Source organism: Hyaena hyaena, unplaced genomic scaffold, assembly GCF_003009895.1.
Source record: "Hyaena hyaena isolate Hyena2069 unplaced genomic scaffold, ASM300989v1 scaffold_925, whole genome shotgun sequence".
NCBI classification, from domain to species: domain Eukaryota; kingdom Metazoa; phylum Chordata; class Mammalia; order Carnivora; family Hyaenidae; genus Hyaena; species Hyaena hyaena.
The window spans coordinates 14,058-32,199 of record NW_024081555.1 but is presented as its reverse complement, the minus strand read 5'-3'; the positions used below and the strand labels follow the sequence as shown (position 1 = coordinate 32,199).

The 18,142-nt window shown below is 49.8% G+C and overlaps 1 protein-coding gene and 1 long non-coding RNA gene across 2 annotated transcripts; one reads left to right on the top strand and one right to left on the bottom strand.

The window, feature by feature from the left end:
* Positions 1–825: 825 nt before the first annotated feature.
* Positions 826–10,792, top strand: LOC120222903. The gene is made up of 4 exons (XR_005526136.1): positions 826–913; positions 5,196–5,482; positions 6,268–6,343; positions 9,926–10,792. It is a non-coding gene; the product is annotated as an uncharacterized LOC120222903 (long non-coding RNA).
* Positions 10,793–14,389: 3,597 nt separating this feature from the next.
* Positions 14,390–16,353, bottom strand: ARL4D (ADP ribosylation factor like GTPase 4D). The gene is made up of 2 exons (XM_039220883.1): positions 16,262–16,353; positions 14,390–15,689 (listed from the first exon to the last, which is right to left on the bottom strand). Exon 2 carries the CDS (start codon positions 15,591–15,593, stop codon positions 14,988–14,990), a length of 606 nt encoding a protein of 201 aa, XP_039076814.1. The 5' UTR covers positions 15,594–15,689; positions 16,262–16,353; the 3' UTR covers positions 14,390–14,987.
* Positions 16,354–18,142: the final 1,789 nt, after the last annotated feature.

The following is an 18,142-nucleotide window of genomic DNA, read 5'->3' as shown; positions in this document are numbered from 1 at the left end:
GTAAAAAAATTTTTTTTAATAATTAAAAAAAAAAAAACAAGGAAACAGCATAGCCTGACCCCCAAGATTCTGTCCAGTGGTTTGGTAGCCAGGGAATGTACAGGGCTGGCTCTGAAAATCTGTAATCCCTCTCTCTCTCTCTCTCTCCTTTTTCTCTCCTTCTCTCCTCCCTCCCTTAGAAAGCCCACCACTACCCAGAAGGCTAAATATCAACAAGGCAATTTCGGCTCCCAGAGAGCATCAGGGGACAAGTGCATCCCAGGTGCTCCAACCGGAGCAGCCCCAAGGAGCTGAATTTTCTTTCCCCCTCGAAAGGCCCCAATAGCATGCTTCCACCCACGTCTTGGCTCTCCCGCACTCGCTCTTCTGCCTCCCTGCAGACAGCCGATGCTGCCACCCTCCCACCCAGCCCTCTGCTATCAGAGCTCTGAACACCCAAAAAGGAAAAGCGATTGTGCTGAGCGAAGACAGCGCCAGGGAGGAAGGGAAGGGCTGTGTGCTGCCGGCTGACGTTCTGCAGACTGAGCGCCTGTGTCAGTGCCAAGGGTGTGGCCGCAGCAAAATCTGAGCAGGGGGTGGGGTGGGGGGATTTACTGATTTCTACAGCACATCCTCAGTCCTATCCTGAAGTCTTATCTTACACTGAAGTGGCCTCCTCAAGAGGGAGGATGAGATTAAAAGCCTATAGATGACAGAGAACTACAGGAGGTCACACATTCATTCCACAAACATTTACTGGACACACGACGTGCCAAGCGACACACTCGGCACAAGGAATGCGGACATGAAAGACAGCATACCTGTCCCTGGGAAACCTCACACTGGAGCGGGAGAGACAGATGTGTAAATAAGCAAGTATATTGCCGTGCAACCCGTGGTGAGGAAGAGACAAGAACACTGGACACAGTAAGAGGTGAGAGGAGGGTGCCTCACCCAGACTACTCGGGAGCCAAGGGCAATCAGGGAGTCTGCCTGGCGAAGGTGACATTCAACACGCTGAGTCATGAAGAAGAGGAGGCATCAGATCCATGAAAACAGGAGGAAAGGCATTCTGAGGCAGCAGGAATAGCTCGTAGCTCGTGCAAAGGCACAGAGGTGACCAAACCCTGCCAGCAAAAGCCATGATTTGGTGGGAAAGAGGGAGGGTGAGAGTATGGGAGCTTTGGTCACAAATGCGAAAGAGTTCAGATATTAGTTTTTTAGTTTTATTTATTTATTTTGAGACAGAGAGAGAGAGCACAAGAGGAGGAGAGGAGCAGAGAGAGAGAGAGAGAGAGAGAAAATCCCAAGCAGGCTCCATGCTCAGCATTTGGCCCAACACAGGGCTTGATCCCATGACCTGTGAGATCACAACCTGAGCTAAAATCAAGAGTCAGACATTTAACTCACTGAGCCACCCAGGTGCCCAAGTTTGGATGTTGTTTTAAAGACAGTTGGGCTTTCATCAGAAGGTTTTAGGAGCAGGTGACTGATCAGATTTGAATCTTGGAAAAATGAATCTGGCAAGTAGGGAATGGGTCCCTGGGGCACAAGGTAGGAGAAGAGAACACTGAGGAAGGTAGAGTGGTAACCCAGTGACAAATGGTGACCTACACTTAGGGCCATTCCCATGGTAGGAAAAGGAAGATACAGATCTGTGAGATATGTAGGAAGTAGAATTACTGGACATGGTCACCTGCCTGGAGGAGCAGAGTGAGGGACAGGGAGAAGAGGCCAATGGTCCCCAGGTTCTGACTTGGGTATTAAGTGGGTTGAATGGTGGGTATGGGGAATCTGGGCAGAGGAGCACGTTTAGACAGGAAGCAGATGAGTTCAGCATGGGGTCTCTCAAATTTAAGGCACCTGCTGACATCCAGGGGGAGATATTCTGGGTGCAGTGGAGGTAAGGTACAGGGCTCAAGAAGGGGCCTCGACTGGAGATGAACACTTGGGAGTTAGCATAGCTGCTGTGGTTAAAACCATGGATGTGGATGAGATCGCCCAAGGAGAATATGCACATCTGAGCCTGTGCAGACTTCATCTTCCTGCCCACAGGCACAATGGGCTGAGATAACGTTAAGTCTGATTCGTGGGTCAGAATGGATGGTCAAGAAATTGTAGTTGAATGAATAGTAGGTCAGGAAAAAATTGTGGATAATTATTTAGCCTTATGTTTTGCTCCTAAACATGATCAACACCATTCCCCACTTTCTTTCAAAACTTTCTATCCTATTGTCTTTTGATCCTGATCTTTGGGAAGTCCTTCGAACGCCCACCTCGAATGCTTCCCTCCTACCAGCCTCCCAGCCCTCCCAGTCCTGAGTCCTGATTGTCTCGCTCGCTATATGCACCAGCTGCTCACCCTCTCTCTCTGCCTCCTACACTCTCCCTTGTCTGATATTTTTAAGCTGTTTTATTTTCAGACAGTATTCGTCACTGCCATCAGCTGCCTATTTGAGGTATTTTCTTCAAATATTGTATTTGTGTAATTAAAACATAGCTTTCTGTAGAGGAAAGCAATAGCACAAATAATCCAAAAATGATCACCTTAAATGATTTCTAATTGGGAAGCTACGTTGGTGGTCCTTGCTACCGAATATAGGTATGTTAGATATTCCAAACATCAAATTCAAGCAAAATGGCCATTTAAGGGAACTCCATGTAAGCGGAAGTTGCCTAGAAACTGCCTAATTGTTCCATCGCTAGGAATTCAACACAGCATTCAGCCTTCTATCCATCCATCTTTATATCCACTAATTGCTTCCATCTATCCAAGTCATCCATTCATCCATCTACCTCTCCACACATCTGCCTATCTAGCCATCTAGCCATCTAGCTAGCTAGCTATCATACATCTAAAAACATTTATTTGAATATCTGTTGTATTCCAGACACTGTACTAGCCACTGAGAGATTTGAAATAAATAAGACATGGGATCAAGAATCTTCCAGTCCAAATGAGGAGAAAGACCCAAAGTAAAAAATGACTACCTAGTAAGTGCTCAAAAAGAAGAATTAGAAGATAGGATATAACTCTTCTAGGGAACACAGGGAAGGCTTCATAAGGAAGGGTCTTGAAAGAGAAAAGAGATTTGAAGGTGGGCAATCTTTCCTCTCACAGAGACATAGGCTACACCTCCTAAGCTATAGGCTTCTCCCTGGGCATGCAGAATCTACCCATGAGACTTTAAACCACATCACCTCCCTTGGCCTCGTGTGTTTAAAAAATCAAAAGGATTGTATTAGTGGTTTTCTAACTCAGTTCCATTGAATATAAGGCAACCAACTGCCCCAGTCTTCCCATGTTTAGGAGATTCCTTGGTATGCGCAACTTTCTGAAGTCAGGAGGCAGGAAGGGGGGGTGGGGCAGGACTTGGAATGAAGGACAGTCCAGGGGGCTCAGAGCCCCCATTTGCACTATAACTGGATTAGCCATGACTCGTCCTACATACTGGGCGTCTATGGTAGATTTTGTTTGAAGAAACCTTCTCACTGCTTTTTTTAAAAAAAAGTCTGAAAACCACTGGATTAAATGCTCTCTGGTGTCCCTGCAGTCTTTTAAAATTAAAATTATGTATCTATGTGGAGCTCATTTCTCTCTTTTTTACTCTCTCTCTTTTCCATCATTCTGACTTGGCTTTTTTCCTTTGTCTGGTGAGATGGAGTGGGGACTACAAGATAGACATAAGTATTTTGGCTCAAACGTCTTTCTTCTTTTTAGGGCTTCCAGAAGCTCTAGAATAAATGAGAAAATACGAAACTTAATCAAACATGGTTGAAGGTTTTTTTTAAATGTTTGTTTATTTTTGAGAGAGAGAGAGCACAAGAGCAGAGAGAGAGGGAGACAGGATCCAAAGCAGGGATGCAGGGCTCAAGCCCATGAACCATGAGATCATGACCTGAGCCTAAGTTGGATACAACCAACTGAGCCACCCAAGTGCCCCAAACATGGTTGAGTTTTAAAATCCATAGCATCCCAGACCAATCTGCAGGAAAGCATCCTTCATTTTATGCCTTTCTCCCTCTCAACTCCGATACCAGTCATTCTGAGATTATATCTCTGGGGGTAAATTCAGCGGACAGGGGAGGATGATAATTTATTAGCCTAAAGAGTCCCCTCTTGGTTTAGGGTGGAGCAAAGAACTGAGAGGGTAGCAGGAGAAGCTCTTGGAAACAACCCAGCTCCCCCTCACCCCAGATCCTTCTGGCAGCTCTAATTGAGGCCTGTCACAGGGAGAGAAGCCAGCCGCAAATTGCATTCATCAACGAATTACAGCAATTACAGCCCCAGCCCCAGCCTAATGGGGGTGACATGTCCAGCCAGGCAGTTCCTTGCCCTGATTCAGAGATGCTAAATGCTTTGGACTGCCAGGGTCATTTTCCCCAGTCTAAACCCCAGACTTTATCCTAGCCCCTTACCCTGCCTTCAGACGATATACCAAAGGATGGGTGCTCCTATGAACTTCTCCAGGGTGCTTCTCCCAATCATCACTGAAGTTCACCTGGCAATCTAGGCCCACTGAACTGTTTTGATTTTTTTTAATGTTTATTTATTTTTGAGAGCAAGAGACAGAGCGGGGTGGGGGAGGGACAGAGAGAGAGGGAGACACAGAATGTGAAGCAGACTCCAGGCTCTGAGCTGTCAGCACAGAGCTCAACATGGGGCTCGAGCTCAGGAACTGCGAGATCATGACCTGAGCCGAGATCCAATGCTCAACTGAATGAGCCACCCAGGCGCACCCCGTCGCTGTTCTTTAAGCTGAGTTTCCTTCCGATTTAGTTCTTGGGAGAATTGATTTGCTGACATTTCAAGAGCCTGTTAAGGATGCTCTTCTTGTTGGCATTGGGGCAATCTGTCCCTCCTGCCCACCCTGACTACACAGAGCCAGGGCTGGGGTGAGGTTCGGATGAAACCTGTGGAGGTGTAGTGGAAGTGTCACCTCCCAGAAGGAGAGGTATGCGGCCACCTACACCTGTCCACAGCTGCTTCCTCACTCCCCTCCCTGGAGCCAGCAGCTCTGGTTTCAACAATGTGAGAAAGAGAAAGAGAGAGAGTGTGTGTGTATGTGTGTGTGTGTATGTTTGTGTGGTGTGACATATCACAGGAAGACGTGGAGGACCTAACATTGGACCCTCTCTTTGTCATTTTGGGTGTAAAAATGCAGCTAAATGCCCTCAAAGAATGCCCTTTTTCTCTCTCTTGCTTTTTGCCTCAGAATCCTGGCACCTCTACAAATTGGGCTGTGCCAGAGAAAAAGAAGTTTTGGAGATCAGACCATCCATCTCCTAGTTTGGGCAGAAACAATCATCTCTTCCTCTCCATCACTCCCTGTTTGACTCTGGGAGGGTGTCAGAGAAAGGAGGCGTCTCTTCTGTTCTGAAGTCTCTAAGGAAGCCAGCCTGGATCCCACCCTTCCCTTCCAGGGAATGTATCCTGTGATGTTAAAGTAGGAGTCAAGCCTGGAGAATGAATTTCTCCTGAACTGTCCCTTCTGCCGGAGAGGTAAGGATGGACACACCCAGGAAAGGGAGGGGCCCAAGAGGAGGGGTGCGGTTCAAAAGTCCCCTGGCACACCAGGGCTTTCTGCCTAGGGGAGCAGTGGGGCTCAGCTGACCCACGGGAAAGGAAAGAGGTCAAAGGGATGACTCAGTAGCCCCGGCTTCTTGTAGGCTCTCGAAGAAACAGCATTTCATCTTGAGTTTCAGATAAATCTCCAGAAGGGAGAGGGCAGCATCAGAGGCAGGAACGAAGGGCAGGTGTGTGTTTTGCGGGGGAATGGGGGGTGACAAAGAAACAGTCCTAGAAGGAGAAACAAGGCGGGGCAAGGACAGATAAGGCCTGAGGCTGAGGCCAAGAACAGAAAGAGAACTGGATTGCCAAACAAGGCCAGCAGTCAGGACTCAGGTTTGCCAAGGGCAGCTCGCTCTTCTCTTCAGGGGCTCCGCCCGAGAGGATGCCCTTGACACCCCACCCAGACCCCCTCCACTGGCTGCGACTCTTGGTTCCAATGGCTCCCAGTTGCTCCTTCTCTGGAGACTTGAGCAAGTGGCAACCAGTTAGCTGACTGATGGGGTCTCAAAGGCTAGGCTCTCTGCCTCTGGGGGGATCCTTTTAGAGGTGAATTCCTCCAACCAGAGCTTCCCCACAGGATCACGCTGGCTTTAGACTCCGATTGTGAGACTACATCCTTGTGTAGCCCCTCCCCTGTTCCCTCCTGCTTCCCCCCCCACCTTTCTCCTGAAAATTTGCCTTCAGTAAACCACGTGCCCCCCGAACCCTTGTCTCAGGCTCTGCATCCAGGAAACCAGATCCAGGACACCTTCCTTGTGTACGAATCACACCTTGGCTCTGGTGCCTAGGATGGTAAGGCTGTGCACAAAAAATGCTAAATATCGTATTGTAAATGGTTGTTTGAAAGGAGTGATTGGGGCACCTGGGTGGCTCAGTCAGTTAAGCGTCTGACTCGATTTCAGCTCAGGTCATGATCTCACGGTGCATGGGATTGAGCCCCGAGTTGGGCTCTGCCCTGACAGTGCAGGGACTGCTTGGGATTCTTCCTCTCTCTTCTTCGCTCTCTGCCACTCCCCTGCTCACCCTCTCTCTCACACAATAAACTTAAAAATAAAAACTGGAGTGATTGATTGGGTTGATGCTCAGGATGGGAGAAAAGTGGGTGGGGTTTTTATTGTACGAGTGCCCTCCCCCCTTAAAAGATGCACACACAGTGTCACACACAAGGTGTTAACCTGATCCCCTTGGCTCATCCCAGTGCATCTTGTCTGCATCTAGGCCACCTGCTTATGCATGTGCAAACTCCTGGGCAGATAATGCAGTTTGTGGATTATCCAGATCCCTAGCTGGCATCTTCCCATTGCCTGCCTGAGCCCCCCCTCTTTGTTCCAGGACTTTTGTGCAGGGGAGCGTGTAGGAGGTGTCGGGGGAGGGGGGTTATGGGGGCATGTAGGGCTGGGCAGAGGAAGGCAGCAGGGAGGGCAAGATGATGAAAGCTCAGTCGACACTGCTGCTGCTATCACACCATCTGGTGAAAGATCAGAAACTACTAGATAAAATCACATCAGGATTTTTGTGTGGATTGCAGGTATCTGGGCTCCACATGAAATAGTCATTTAAAAAGCTTTACTAGGGGTGGGGCACCTGGGTGGCTCAGTCCATTGAGCATTGAGCATCTGACTTTGGCTCAGGTCATGATCTCATGGTTCCTGGGTTCGAGCCCTAAGTGGGCTCTGTGCTGACAGCTCAGAGCCCGGGACTTGCTTCGGACTTTGTGTCTCTTTCTCTTTCTGCCCCTCTCCTGCTCACGCACTCACGCCCTCTCTCTCTCTCTCAAAAACAAGTGGTAAAAAACATTTTAAATACACAAAGAAATAAAGAGCTTTTATAAGGGCACCTGGCTGGCTCAGTGGGTAAAGCATGAGACTCTTGATCTTGGAGTTTTGAGTTCAAGCCTCACACTGGGTGTAAAAATTGCTTTAAAAATGAACTATTAATAAATAAATAAACAAATAAATAGCTGTTCATAGAGTGAAAACACCCTGAAAGAAGTGAGGAAAATCGCCTACTAATAACCAGGTTGGCGTCATTGAGAAGCATAGTTTGAGAAGATGTTTAAGGAAGATTCAAGATATGCAAAGTCTTCACCTATCCTAAAAGCTCTTCTCATTTCAGAAGAAAGGAAGAACTGTGGATCTCCCATTCTTTTCTCCACGATGCTCCTTCTGCCAAATATTTGGAACTGCATTGTCAGTAGAAGTTGAAAGTGAACCACAGCTGTAATTACAGAATTTCTGTTAGCTGTATTTTTTTAAAGGGAAACAAAAACAGGTGAAACTAATCTTAGTAAAGTATTTTCTTCTTTTTTTAATGTTTATTTTTGAGAGACAGAGCATGAGCAGGGGAGGGGCAGAGAGAGAGAGAAACAGAATCCGAAGCAGGCTCCAGGCTCTAAGCTGTCAGCACAGAGCCAGACCCAGGGCTTGAACTCATGAACCATGAGATCATGACCTGAGCCGAAGTCTGATGCTTAACCGACTGAGCCACCCAGGCACGCCTATTTTCTTTTTTTTTTAACAAACTATTTTATTTAACCCAGTTAAATATATGGGTTATACTTAACCTCATAGATTCATATAAATATATGAAATGATACCAAAAAGTATCATTTCAACATATACTCTACATAAAAAGTATTAATGAGATATTTTACATTATTTTCTCTTACTAACTCTTCGAAATCTGTTGTATTTCACACTTAGAGCATACTTTCAGTTCAGTTCAGCCACATTTCCAGAGCTTGGCCACCACGTGTGGCTGATGGCTGCCATATTGGACAATACAGGTCTAAAGTTCTTTGGTGGTCCCTTCCCTGTAACCAGCCCCACACTCAGCTCCTCTGGGGTGAAAGAATGGGAGTCTAGCTTGACTATCCTGGGGTAACCTTGGGAGGAGCTGCAGTAGGGGAGTGGTAAACAGACTCTAGGGAGCGTCCTAGGTCAGGTAACTAATTACTGGGAAGGGAGGAACGAAACTATGTCTATTAAACCTCAGACTCAGGTCTTTTCTTTTGAGCTCTCTCCTAGAGCCAAGAAAGTGCTCCAGAACCCATGGTCCTCCAAGTCCCTTGTTAATCCAAATATTTAACTTGGATTCCAAACCTGTTTCTTTTCTTCACCTCCTCCAGGAAGCCTTCCCAGATTAAACTCTCCCACCTCACTTGATAACTTTTCTCCTGGTTGCTGTTAGTATTTATAGACTAAAACCACTTCTTCACTGAGGTGATATCCCAACCCTCCAACCCTTGAATGGACACCCACAGATCACAGATATGAGATGAGCTTCTACTGTGTGCCCACCGCTGTCCTAGGGATGCAGTGGTGAACAAATGAATCAGGGCTGTCCTCCTAGAGTGGATGGACTGGAGACGAAGGCAGACAGCAAACAAACTTAAAAAAACAAAATAAGTAAGATAATTTTAGAGAGTGATAAAATGAAGGCAAAAGATCATGAAGGAGTTCCCCATGCCCACCTTGTACTGAGAACCAGTACAAGTAGAAAGTGAATATAGAAAGTGAACCAGACAGGCACCTGGGTGGCTCAGTCGCCTAAGCATCCAACTCTTGGTTTAAGCTTAGGTCATGATCTCACGGTTTGTGAGTTCAAGCCCTGCATCAGGCTCTGCACAGACAGCACAGAGCCTGATTGAAATTGTGTCTCCCTCTCTCTCTGCCCTTCCCCTGCTCGCTTGCTCTCTCTCTCTCTAAAAAATAAGTAAATAAAGGTTAGAAGAAGGAGGAGGAGAAGAAGAAGAAAAGAAAAGGGGGGGGCACCTGGGTGGCTCAATCGGCTGAATGTCCGACTTCAGCTCAGGTCATGATCTTACAGTTCATGAGTTTGAGCCCCATGTCAGCCTCTATGCTGACAGCTCAGAGCCTAGAGCCTGCTTCCCATTCTGTGTCTCCCTCTCTCTCTCTTCCACTCCCCTGCTGTGCTCGCTTTCTCTCTCTCTCTCTCAAAACTAAATAAACATAAAGAAAAAAGTGAACCAGAAAAGATCCAATACTGTCTACTCAGCCCTCTCACTTTACAGATGGGTAGACTGAGGCCAATTGTGGGGTACTTTCTGAGGTGCTGCCTGGTCAGACTAGTGGCTCTGTTCCTCCCCCATCAGCCTGGGAGAGTTCCAGAGAGTGAGTAAGCAGTTCTGCCTTCTCACTCCCTAAGGATAAGAGTCAGCATCTGGAATGGAAGGCAATGGATAATCTTGCAAAAACAAACACAATCAAAAGCACAAAACCTTACTCTCAGCAATCTTTAAAACCCAGCTGTCATCCCTGGGCAACTCCACCAAACTGTTCACCAGATTTCATAGGAGGGGGTGGGAGGAGCTCAAGAGATAAGCCCTCCTGCCTTCCCCACCCCATTCTGCAGGGACACCGACTGAAGATTAGCCCCGGCACCTGAATGGACAGAGAAGTGGAGCCCCAAACAGCTCAGAGTGTCAATGTATCTAATACTTCAGGCTCCTGCATCCTGTTCAAGGAGCCCATACCCTAAAGCAACTGGTGGGGGTCCCCACTAGAAGGGTAGGGGTCACCCGGGGGAGGCCCGGGGTCCCGTTGGCCCTTCTTCCAACTGAAGAACTCCTCTCCACGCTCCCTTCAGAGCCTTCCCTTCTTGTCTCAGCCTGACTCCCTCCCTGACTCGCCGGGATTTATTTCAGGAGATGTTTCGCCCACTCTGCCTGACGTCTGCGAGAAACTGGGTGCTCAGGGAGTCCTCACCATCTGCCCCCCTCCGCCATCCACCAGGCAGCCTCCATGGGGCTCAGCTCCCAGACCAGGAAAGTCAGCTCAAGCTCACTCCCACACATGCAAATCCTCTGCCAAGTGGCTGGTGGTTTTATTTCTTATCTCCCCAAAGCAAGGGCATTACAATGTCCACCCCCATACACATACACACCCCTTGGCTTGAAGAGTCCTTGAAATCCGGGGATGGAGGATGAGGAGCCTGGATTAAAGTTCCTTCCCCCCCAAACCCTCTCTACATACACATTTTAGCAGTGCCTATGAAAATCCGATTATACATACCCTTTGATACAACGATTACATGTCTAGGGATTTATCTTACAAGCAGTATGTGCAAAGGGACACCTCGGGGACTCAACACCAGTTAAGGATCCGACTTCAGCTCAGGTCATGACCTCATGGTTTGTGGGTTTGAGGACCACGTCAGGCTCTCCCCTGAAAGTGTAGAACCTGCTTGGGATTCTCTCGCTTTCTCTCTCTACTGCTCTCCGACTTGCATTTTCTATCTCTCTCAAAATAAATACTTAAAAAGATATATATGTGGGGGCGCCTGAGTGGCTCAGTCAGTTAAGCTTCCAACTTCTGCTCAGGTCATGATCTTGTGGTTCATGAGTTCGAGCCCCATGTCAGGCCGTGTGCTGACAGTTCAGAGACTAGAGCCCTCTTCAAGGATTCTGTGTCTCCGTCTCTCTCTGCCCCTTCCCCATTCATACTCTGTCTCTCTCTCTCTCTCTCTCTCAAAAATAAATAAAACATTAAAAAAATACGTATGTGCAAGGCGGTCCATTGCTGTGGACACACTATGAATGTAACAGAGGATTTAATTAAGAAATGATGGCCCATTCCTACAGTGGAATCTCACGTAGTCATCAAGAAGAATGAGAAAAATCTGTATGTCTCAACATTGAATGATGCCCAAGATATAAATGAGAAAAGTGAAATGGTAACACAATATGCCTTATATAATTCCCTGTGTGGTTATATATAAATACATACCTCTTTTGTATACGTAGAGAAAAAAATATCTGAAAGATTTTATATAAAAACCTGTCCATGACATTCAGCTAACTCTGAAATTTAGATTAGGGTGTTCTCCATTTTCTTCAGTTTCTTTCACAAAAAGATCTATTATTTTTGTAATCAGGCAGGAGAGGGGGAGAACAGTTAAAAACTTTTTTTTTTTTTTTTAAGGAAGGAAGAACAAATCCCTCCTCTCATTTAGCCAGGGGTGGAGGTCCTGTGACTTCCACCCGCAAACGCCCCAGCTGATGGCCTTGTAAGTGATGTGTGGCTACAGACTAGCCACCCTTTACAGCCCAGTGCTGGCCTGGGTCCCCTCACTGCCTTCACTCCCTCCGCTCCCACTGGCCTCCGTTCAAAACAGGCCTGTGTTGGAGAACACCCTGTCCTGCGTACCCCGGGTGTCTGTGCTTCCCTGCCAGAGATGTCCATCTCAAGACTTAGGATGACATGCGGTCAGCGCGAAAGGAGGGTAGGGACTTCTGGCCAGATCTGAGGCCAGAGTTCTGCCGGGCTTCAGAGATAAAGCTCTAAACTCCTCAGGAAGGGGAGGGGGGAGCGGAAAGCTGGTCCTTGAACTAATCAGGGAGGGGACCGAACCAAGGGAAGGAAGAAGGGAGGGAAGGGGAGGTCAGAGCTCTGAGTTGCTAGACTTCTGCCTGTCTCCTATCTGTCTGGCCCTGGGAGGTCGAAGAGCCAGCCTGGGAAGAAGGATCTGGATGTGCCACTAAGTAGCTGCGTGTCCTCGGGCAAGTTGCTGCCCCCTCTGGGCCTTAGAGATTTCTTTCTTTCCTCTTTGTTTTTTCTCTTCCTGGAGCATATGCAGCATAGGAGGACTGGAGAGAGCCTGGGAAGGTGAGGGACCACTGCCTTCTTTCCTTGGGGATGGGCAACACCCCCAAGGAAAGTGCTCTCAGCTGGATTTTACCATCCAGCTTCTGCGGGGAGAGGAGGTGGCTGGTGGGGGAAGGGCAGCCCAAACTCTTGGCCCATCAGCTTCTTTCAACTCCACCCATAGTCATCCAGCCCCCAAACACCACTCCTGCCCCCCTGAGACCCTCTACCCTCAGCATCTCAACATCCATCTCAGAGCCTCAAAGAAATTCTACCTGATAAAGAAGCTAAGACAAGGAAACTACAGCCTACCCCCAACCCTGATCCCACCCCCATTCCTAGCCTGTGGCCCAGAGCTCACAGAATGCAGAATCCCTGGGGCAGGATGGACCAAGGCAGGGGGCTTATTCCAAAGCCCCTAACCTTCTTCGCAACCAGAATGGAGCTTTCTAACCAGAATCTTCAGTGCTTCCCTCTCTCTACAACCCCTCCAAAGCAGCTGGCTTCTCCATCTCAGTCTCTCTGCTAACAGGTCTTCTTCCACCCCCATCAGCTGGTCAGGCCAGAGGGATGTGGGGAAGAGCTGGGACATCCGCAGGTCTGCCGCGGACCATGGCCCTTGACCGGGGCTGGAGCCTGGGGGAGCAGACGACAGTTCTCATCAGATAGGGAGGCCAGGTGGTTGGCAGAGCCAGAACCGGGGGTAGGTGCCATGGAGGCCCCTCTGCTGGGGGGGGAAGGGGGGGAGTAGGTGCTCTTCTTCCGGATGTTGAGACCTCAGTCCCCTAGGTGACCAGAAATGGAGAAAACATGTCCTTGGAGACTTTGAGACAAAAGAACATTACTGGGGTGGAGCGGGTATAAAAGATCTCACACCAAGGCAGAGGCCCCTCTAACCAGGTCCTCCCTAGTCTGTTCTTGGGCTGCAGGAGAGAGGACTCTGCCTGGAGGACTGAGTGAGATGAGTCACGGGCGTGTGCAGAGAGGGGCCAGGTAGCATGCGTGCCCAGCAGAACCAGCCCGGCAGCTCTGTCGAGCAGGCCCCGCGTTGACGCACACTTGGGCACCCTTCCGGATTGATGCATACCCACCTGCATCCTGCCAGCCATGAAGGGGGGACAAATCCAAACGGGCCCAGATTCCACAGCAAAATTAAGCTTCTGCTGGCCCTGGCTAGGAAGCAGCAAGTTCCTTAGGAAGTCTCCCCGCAGGATGGTATTGCCAGCACCTTCTCTTCCTCCCCAGGTTGTTTACGTGATTCTGGAGTGGGGACTCCCACGTTTGCACAAAGGGTAAGGCTGAGGCACTGGGGGCCTGAGAGCTGGAAACAATTGTGCTTGGTTTTTATTCACTGCTCTTACTCAGATTTAGGAGGATTTGACCGTTCATTATCTCAGACTCAGCTGGCCCTGGGTGTTGGTGGAGGGGACAGACTTAAAAGTCTGGGCAAAGGCCTTCAGGACCTCAAAACATTAGCATTTTATTCTTATCACTACTGGTGGTGGCCTACACCTTCCCCCCCCCCCCACAGTGGTCAGGGGGTGAGTGTCTGGCAGGCCACACTCCCACCCACCAGGCACAAACAGCTGCTGCAACAACAGCCCCTCTGGTGGGAACAGCTACCATTCCCAGAGCTGGGCAACTCATGGCTTAGTCACCAGGGCCAGGCTGGCTCAATCCAGCCCAGGCCTCCCCAGCACCAGCCGCTGCCTGTGACTTGCCGTCAGCAGGACTGAGCGCAAGGAGATGGCTTAAAGCCAGGAAGGAATTACTTTCCATTCTCACAGGACCCCCCTAGGTGGAAAAAAAAATCGGATCAGCCTGATCTGAGGGTGGGGGGAGGGGGTTTGCTGGGGGAGTGGGGGAGGATGAGAACAGAATGACTCCTTGAGGTTTTACCTATATAGACCTAGGAAGTGTCCCCAAGGACCAGCTGGTATGAGGGGCAAGTAAGAGCCAGAGGGGGAGGGGAGAGGAGAAAGGCAGGAGAAAGAAGGGATACTCCCAAAAAACTGCGGAAATCAGGTAATAGCTTGAGAGTCATGAGGGCATTTCAACTCCATCTGCAATGTCCACCAGCCGTCCCATAAACACACAGTCTGACTTTTAGAGGAGTGTTTCCTTTGCAAATTCAGCTTCAAGGTAAGCTCCCCCTCCCCATTCCGCCACCCGGATAGAAACCTAGGACCACTCCTGGGACTAGGTAAGGAGAGAGGAAAATGCCAGACCAAGGTCAGAGCTACAGCATCATCAGGCTTTAATAACTTATAGGCAAATGCTAAAAAATAGTTAATAATACAGAGGACACACACAGCTTATAAAAATGGTTGTGGATCTACAAATGTGGAGGGGTTCTTGGCACTTTCACACGGACACAAAAATAAAGACTATTGTGACTAGCATCCCTAGAAAAGCAGCCTGAGGAGACACCCCAGCTGGGGGGGGGGGGGCTGCGGGGGGAGTTGGTCAGGGGAGAGATAGCCCTCGTTCATCCCAGATGAATTCTCCAAATAACCTTCTTTTGCCCCAAAACACATCTAATCAAAAAGCCAGAGGAGCAAAAGAAGAAACAGGGTCGAGGTAGAGTCACAGTTGACATTTAAGCCTCCCCAATCTTGCAGCCGCGGTTTCTCCGAAGGTGAGGATGAGGGAAGGATGTGAGAAACATCCCATCTCCCACCCCCTCCCAGCGCTGCACCAAACAGGACGCCCAGCGTGCTCCTCGATCCTTCCTGGAGGTGGACGGTCCCGCGCCCCAGAGCTGAGTGAGGGGCTCCGCCTGGCTGTCCGGGTGTGCAGACCCCTACTGCTGAGGAGGGGACAGCCTCGGGTCACCGTCTCTTCTTGCCTCCCCGGGCAGCCTTCTTCCGTTTGAGGATCATCTCATACAGGCGCTCAAGACCCGGCTGCAAGCCCAGCCCATCCACAGCGCTGCAGCCTTGCACATGGGTGAGCGTGGCTGCTGCAAGCTCTCGAACCGCAAGCCTCTTCTCAACCTCTGCTGCGCTCAGTGCCCCAGGCTGGTCCTGCTTGTTGGCCAGCACCAGCACAGGCACTCCCTGGTTGTCCGAAGCCCGGCTGATCCGGTGCAGCTCCACCTTGGCCTCCTCCAGGCGCTCAGCCTCCGCAGCATCCACCACAAACACCAGCCCATCCGTCCGTCGGGTGTAGGAGCGCCAGAGGGGCCGCAGCTTTTCTTGCCCCCCAACATCCCACACTTGGAAGGAGATCCCGCGAGACCCCCCCAGAGGCACCCGGATCTTCTCTGTGTTGAAGCCTTTGGTGGGGACGCTCTGGACAAACTCCTTGAACTTGAGGCGGTAAAGGAGCGAGGTCTTCCCAGCCGAGTCCAGCCCAATGACCACGACATGCAGGGCCTGGAAGTGGGGCAAGAAAGAGGAGGCAGTGGGCGCCATCTCGGTCAGGTGGTTCCCCATGGTTAGCTGCAGCTTAGGAGCAGGTCCTGGGGGCGCACGAGTAGAAGCAAGGACGTGGCTTTGAATTGCAGGCTCTGGAGACCACAGCTGGGTTATCTGAACAAGTAAAGGTCATGGGAGAAAAAAGAAGGGGTGGGGGGCGTTTAACAATAAACGTGAAATTTGCAACTTCGAGATCCTTTCCTAAATCAGCCGCCCATCCTTCCTTTTTAAAATTCCATTTTTTGTTTTGTTTTTTAAGCAGCTACAAATGTAACAGAGGTGCTCTCCTCTCTCAGGGGCGAGGGGACCTAGGGAAACCCGGACGCAGGTTGGAGGGGTGGGGTGAGGCCTCAATCTGCAGACAGTGGCTTCCCGCGCCTCTTCTCCGAGCTCTCGTGGCACGGTAGCAGAGAACCCTTACTCCCCAGGCGAGAATCCTCGCAGGAATGGGCAGGTCAGGCAGAGTCCCCAAATTCAGACTTAGGGTACGGGCGGGGGCGCTGAGACCAGAGAGTAAGGCCCGCTCCCACCAGCCCTCTACATCCCCAGGCAGTTGACACACCTCTCCTTACACCGCGACCCCCTTCCCACCGTCCCATAACACTTCGCCTGGCTCGGATCGCCGAATTGAGCTCCCCAGGTCCCATACTGGCGCCATCTCAGCACCGCCTGAACGGCCCCTTTACCTTCCGTCAGCCGCACTCTCCCCGCTTCCCTCCGGACAAGCCACCCGAGACTCCAAGCGAAGCCCCAAGCCGGCCGCCGGCGCGCCGCCACCACCGCCACTGCGGAGCAGGCTCAGAGACTCGGCCTTAAAAAGCCTCCCGTGACGTCACGCAGCGCGGGCCAATCGGCTGTCTGGCAGCGGCGAGGAGGGGCGGGGCTCGGAGATACTTGCGCTGCAACCCAGACAACACAGGGACGGACGTCTAGTCAATTACTGACCGTTTAATTTGATCTTTTCTACCACACTTTAATATTTGGAGGTTAAACTCGGGATGGAAAATAGGAGGGACAAATGTGATAACGTTTAACTAGGTAAGAGAGGTCAGAGCTTAATACTCAATACACGCATCCCCCTCCCCCAGAGAGGTAGCCACCCCACAGGTACACTCCCTCCGCCAGGGTCTACTGGACATGCTGACAAATCTTACTCCTTTATCTTTCCTAAGTCAGTATTCAAAACCTGTGTAAACCTGGAACCTCAGAAGACAGCCTAACCCTAAGCTCGTTACCACTATTTATTCTCACAGCAGCGGGTGAGGCGGGAACTGGTGCTGTCTGCATTCTACAGGGGGAGAAAGCTCTGAAGGGTTCAGTGACTTGTCTAAGGTCGCCTCACCAGGAAGTGGCTGCCCTAGGATCTCTCTGAATCTGGTCTGGGCCCCTGAGGGCATAATTACCTGCCCTTTCTCATTAGGGAGGCTATAGGGTTAGGCATCCTCAGGGGAAATCCCTCGGGTGCTGGTTAGAGTACTGACCAGAAGCAGACACCCCAAGGGCCCCCCCTTGTTTAAAAAATAAAGAGAATTCTTCACTTCATTGACCTCATTCATACTGTGTGCTCTGCCAGACAGACTATGGGGATATAGTCTGGCCTCAGAGGACTCACACTCTAGTGGAAAAAAACCAAGACTGGCCCCTGACAAGGAACACTGGACTTTCGTAAATCGGAGATAAGTCCTTGTAGGACTTCAGAGGAGGGACAGTAAGTGTGAAGTGGAAGCCTCTGGAAAGGTTTCTATAAGTTAGTGAGGCCTGTGTGGGATTGGTGAGGAGGGGGATGGGACTGAGTGGCATCCCCCCAGTCATTTCAGTCTGATACAGCCCTGAAGAGGAGGAGATGTCACAAAGAGACAGTGTGACCAAAGAAATATCAGTGATGATATTCCAGTGATGGGAGGTAGGTAAAACTTAAGGAGGGGAGGAGGATCAAGGGAGAATATTTCCATTTTTACAAGGAGTCTGGATTCTTACATTTATTATGTGATTCAATATTAAGCTATTTTAAAGGTTATAATTTTAGGAGGATCAGAAAAAGAATAGGGGGAGTGCCTGGATGGCTCAGTCTGTTAAGCATCTGACTTCAGCTTTGGTCAAGATCTCACGGTTCATGGGTTCGAGCCCTGAGTCGGGCTTTGCATGGACAGTAAGAAGCCTGCTTGGGATTCTCTGTCTCCCTCTGTCTCTCTCTGTCTCTGTCTCTCTCTCTCTTTCTCTCTCTCAGCCCCTTCCTCTCGCATGCACTCTCTCCGGCTTGCCCGCTCACTCCCTCAAAATAAATAAACTTTTTAAAATGTTTTTAAAAAAAGAAAGAAAGAAAGAAAATGAGTAGGGGAAATCACAGCTAGACAGGAGGACCTAGCCCTTTCCTGCCCGCTGAACTGCCTCCCATGTGTTAGCATCACACTGCCTTGTGACCTCCTTCTTCCCCTCCCTCTTGCAAACCCAGCCACCTGATTTCCCCAGCAATGCAGGGAGCCTCCCTGAATCCCTGAAAACATCAAGACCATAGGAAATTAGCATTACACTCCATGTTAGGGTGGGGCAGATGGCCACTGGAGCTA